Source organism: Centruroides sculpturatus, unplaced genomic scaffold (assembly GCF_000671375.1).
Source record: "Centruroides sculpturatus isolate CEXI.00-Female unplaced genomic scaffold, Cexi_2.0 scaffold480, whole genome shotgun sequence".
Classification (NCBI taxonomy): Eukaryota; Metazoa; Arthropoda; class Arachnida; order Scorpiones; family Buthidae; genus Centruroides; species Centruroides sculpturatus.
The window spans coordinates 320,238-324,647 of NW_019384976.1; the positions used below are offsets into that span (position 1 = coordinate 320,238).

Sequence of the window (4,410 nt, forward strand, 5' to 3'; positions counted from 1 at the left end):
CATTATTTTATCGACTGTTTGTTAATATAAATTAGAATATATCATTAAAATTATTTGGTTTCAATGATCTTGGAAAAGTTATAAATATAGTTAAATTATATCTGATTGTTTTTTTTAAAGAAAAAATAATAATTTAGTTATTTTTGTCTTGGGATATTAAAGTAATTTCTAACATTTTACAAATATTTGCTCACCAACAAAATTTTTTCCAAATATTTTTATCTATTAATACAATTCAAAATTCTAGTAGACATATTTTTCAGTTTATTTCTATTTTGAGATATTTTTAAACATCTCAAAATCATTATTCTTTTTTATTTCGATCCAAATATTTTAATGTAAATGTTATTTATATTTTGTATGATATTATTTACAATATCTATACATATGCTCTTATTTTAATTATTAATTACACAATACATTTAAAATTCACAATATTTATATTTATAGTTATGTGAATCCAATTGATGTAAAAAATATAATGTCTTTAAGAAATATTCATTTGTTTCTTTTTTTGGTAAGTGTGTTAATAAAGAATGTTATACATTGAAGAATTGAAATAAATAATTCAATATATTATTTTTCAGAAAGAAACTTTTAATAGATTATTTAAAGATATGTCAGATAAGAATTTATTAGAATGGAAACAGGATGAAACAGAATATCAAAAATTACATTTATTTGCTTTTGGAAACATATTTACTCTAAAATTTATTACAGAACTTACAACTATTTACAATTGGCTTCAATTGATAATTATTATAAATTGTTTCATATTATGTATTATACATTTAAATGTTTTTCAGAAATCCAAATATTGTTATTATATTGAATTGGTGATTGTTATTTTACTTTGTTTTGAAGTAATATTAAAGGTTTGTAATATATTTCTTTATAGCCTAGAACATTTTTAATACTTAAAATAGCTAAATTAGTTAATGCACCTTTAACAGGAGTTTTAAAAAAGAGCAGTAACATTTTTAACCTCGATCAACAAGCCATTCTCAAACATGGATAATCAAAAACATTAGTGCTCTTTTGTAAAAATTGTACTGTTAAAAGTGACTAAGTAATACAGCTAATTTACTACAGTGAATAGTATATTATCATTATTAAAAATTCTGTAAATAGTTCTTTTCAGAATTAAAATTATTCTTTGACTCTCAAATAGTCAAGGCAGTTGATGCTGTCTATACCAATTGATCTGCCTTATATGTGAAGTCCTGGATGGAAATTGAAATTTTATGTTAATGATGATGAATATGCAGTGGGACAGTTAAACTCTCATCTTTCAAAATTAAATTCAAAGCTAGACTTAAAGTCTCATAAAAATAATAAAAGTTCTTTCTGTCAAAAAGGATAGAAATAAAAGGCTGGAATTACAGGGGAGAATTCAAAGTTTGGAAGAATTTTAGCCTATCAGGATTGGATTAAGTGTTGATAACAACCTCTCTCTCTCTCGTGCCCTGAAAGGTTTAGAATTGTCACCAGGAGCCAAGGGAAGACCCCTTGTCTCCTGGTGACAATTAGAACACAGAATAGAGGAGAAAAACCCTTTAAAAACTCATGTTTGAAGGAATGACATTCTTTGCTCCAGTATTTGTTCTTTTTCTCTGAGAGCTGGTCATCCTCTAAAATTTGTCCTTCCTCCAAGATCTGCTGTTCATTCTATAAGTTCCATTATTCTTTCTGCCAGAACCATTCATTCTCCAAGAGTCTCCCTCTCTCCAAGGTCTGTGCTTAATTAACAAAAATCCCCAGCCCCTTAGATCCCTCAAAACACCATCAATGATGGACCAAGTGTAGACTTTCAATATGACACTCAGACTTTTATTGGACATTCTTCTTAAAAAGAAATATCAAAGGAGAATTGTAATGACAAGAATATAGAAAATTTTGTAAGAATATTTTTTATATTTTATTAAACAGGAAAAAGTTAATTGTAAGCCTGTCTCAGTGTATATTTCACACCCATACATGATTGTCTCAACCCCTTGATCGTCCTGAGAATTGCACACAGTCGGCAAGCTTTACATATATACTCCAGGCCCCAAGGAAGTGTGTCCTCTGAAGCCCTGGACATAGGTTCCATACAAATAGAGTACAAAAAATGGTCTTTTTTTCCTTTTACACTAGTGAAGTGAAACAGTTACTGTTGTTAACTCATACAGTTACCCAGATTTAGTAATTACAGGAGAATTTTGTTGTTTGTAGAAAATAAGCCAAACAATTGCCATAATTAATTGGGCTATTAATATGCTATATTTAATAATTAGAAATTAAGTAATTTGATACTAGAGGTAGACGTTAGGCACCATCATATCTAAATTAATAATTTAGATAAGAGATGGTGCCTAATGTACTTAGATGATAAAGATTAGTGTCACAGATTAACACCCAGATGAGACATGACTATGGCAGACTGACTGTGCTCCACAACTAGCACCATCTTATGGCAACTGTGGTAAAGTAATAAAATTGCTATTGATTATATTGGCTACTGGAGATTTTTTAAATTCAAACTATAATAATGAAAGACGAATAAAAAGACAATAATTAAAAAATAAAAATGAAAGTTTAACTTAAACTTTATTTTTACTTAATTGCTTTAACGAAATGAAAAGTTCTTATATTACAGAATTATTCCAGACAATTTCTTTTTAAATATATCTATATCCTGTAAGCCAATCCCTATTAATGTATGATAAACAAAAGTCTAATAAACTACTACTAATATTATGCAAATGTAAAATTTTTAATAGACATTTACTACAAATTTTTTTACATGTACGACTGAGACCCAAAAACAACCGAACTGAGAGCGTGCTGCCATTCGTAGATGAAGTAAAGAGTTTTCCCATTATGTGGGGTTAGTAGAGACCTTCACGAAACAGCTGTGCAAACGGCGTCAGTTTGTAGGTTTACATTTGAGCGTAGTGTTGTGTTTCTCTTACTGTTATTTTGTTCCGCCTGTGAAGTTCTGGGAGTCCTTCAACATCGCGAAACGATGAAAATGTTGAAAAAATCCACCAAAAAAAGTGTTAAGATGTCTGTGAGAGGATGTGCGAAGGAAACGTCCAGAACTTTGGCAAGCAAGTGACTGGTTCCTTCATCATGACAACGCCCCCACACACACGGCCTTACGAGTGACCCACTATTTGGCCTCTCGGGGATGGTTTGTTGTTCCCCACCCTTCGTATTCACCAGACCTAGCCCCAAGCAACTTTTTTCTGTTTCCGAGAATGAAGAAAAATCTAAAAGGGAAGCGTTTTGATGATGTGGAGGTGGTAAAAACAGCTTTGCTAAGGGCACTGGACGATATCAAGGTTGAAGAGTTCCAGAGATGCTTCAAACAATGGGGAAAAAGACTTCACAAGTGCATTGCATCTAATAGAGAGTACTTTGAAGAAATTTTGTAAAAAAGTTAATAAAATAAAGTTTTTATACAAAAAATCTAGTTTTTTTTGGGTCCCCCCACGTATATAAGGCATTTATGCAATTAGTTGTAGGTACAGTTAATTTTTTAATACATCCACTTTCTCTACTATCTAAATCTTTAAGAAACAAAAACACTTGGTCACTTGATAGAAAATTCGCACAATCACTTATAACATTTTTTGCAATCTTTGTGTTTACTCAGAATTTTTTTAGCTAGCCAACATGCAATATATGCAATACACTGTTTGTCTATTGATTCCAATTCATTATTTATTATATTAAATATATTATTTTTTCAATAGTATTTGGCAATTCTGTTAGTTTTTCTAATTTATTTGGGTTTATATCTGACAAATTAAGAAGAAATTTTTACTTTAATAGACTTTTTATTAAATGAGTCATATCATATTAAAAAATCTTGGATCCATTCCTTAAAATAAAAGGTTAAATCAGATGTTGTATTAAGAGTTTTCTCAACTAACACTCTATTTAAAGTACAGTACCTTGATTTAATACTATATTAACCACCTGAATGTTAATTTTTTTGTAATTCATCTAACCACTCAAAAAGAATATCCTTGATATCATTTGATGTGGTAGAATAAGAGGTTAGTAAATATCCTAAAACTTGCTTTCAATTAAAATAAATACTGCTAATCATAATCACTATAGCCTGATGTGCCATAATTTTAGATCTATTGATGCCATTATCTTCATATCCTAAAACTATTTCTGTTTTTATCATAAATTAACTCTTTTTTAATGTACATTTCGTTTAGTGATAATGAACAAATGCAAGTTTTGCTTGGTAAATTCTCTAATTTTTTTTGCACTAACATGATAATGCCTTTTGTTAACTCCTGTTTCTAAATTAAAATTTCCTAAAATTCTATAATTTGTAGATGGTAAATAATTTAATTATACTAATATAATTTTAATTATATAATATATAATTAATTATTTAATTTATAT

General features: G+C 28.8%; 1 protein-coding gene across 2 annotated transcripts in view; it reads left to right on the forward strand.

Annotated features, from left to right (window-relative positions):
• Positions 1 to 477: 477 nt before the first annotated feature.
• The window catches only part of LOC111632678, a 25,136-nt gene continuing 21,203 nt past the window's right edge, over positions 478 to 4,410 (forward strand). For both annotated transcript variants that reach the window (XM_023377174.1, XM_023377176.1), the window contains exons 1-2: positions 478 to 517; positions 588 to 875. In XM_023377174.1, the coding sequence (XP_023232942.1) occupies positions 482 to 517; positions 588 to 875 (324 nt within the window). In that variant the 5' untranslated portion in view covers positions 478 to 481. The remainder of the gene's footprint in view (positions 518 to 587; positions 876 to 4,410) is intronic.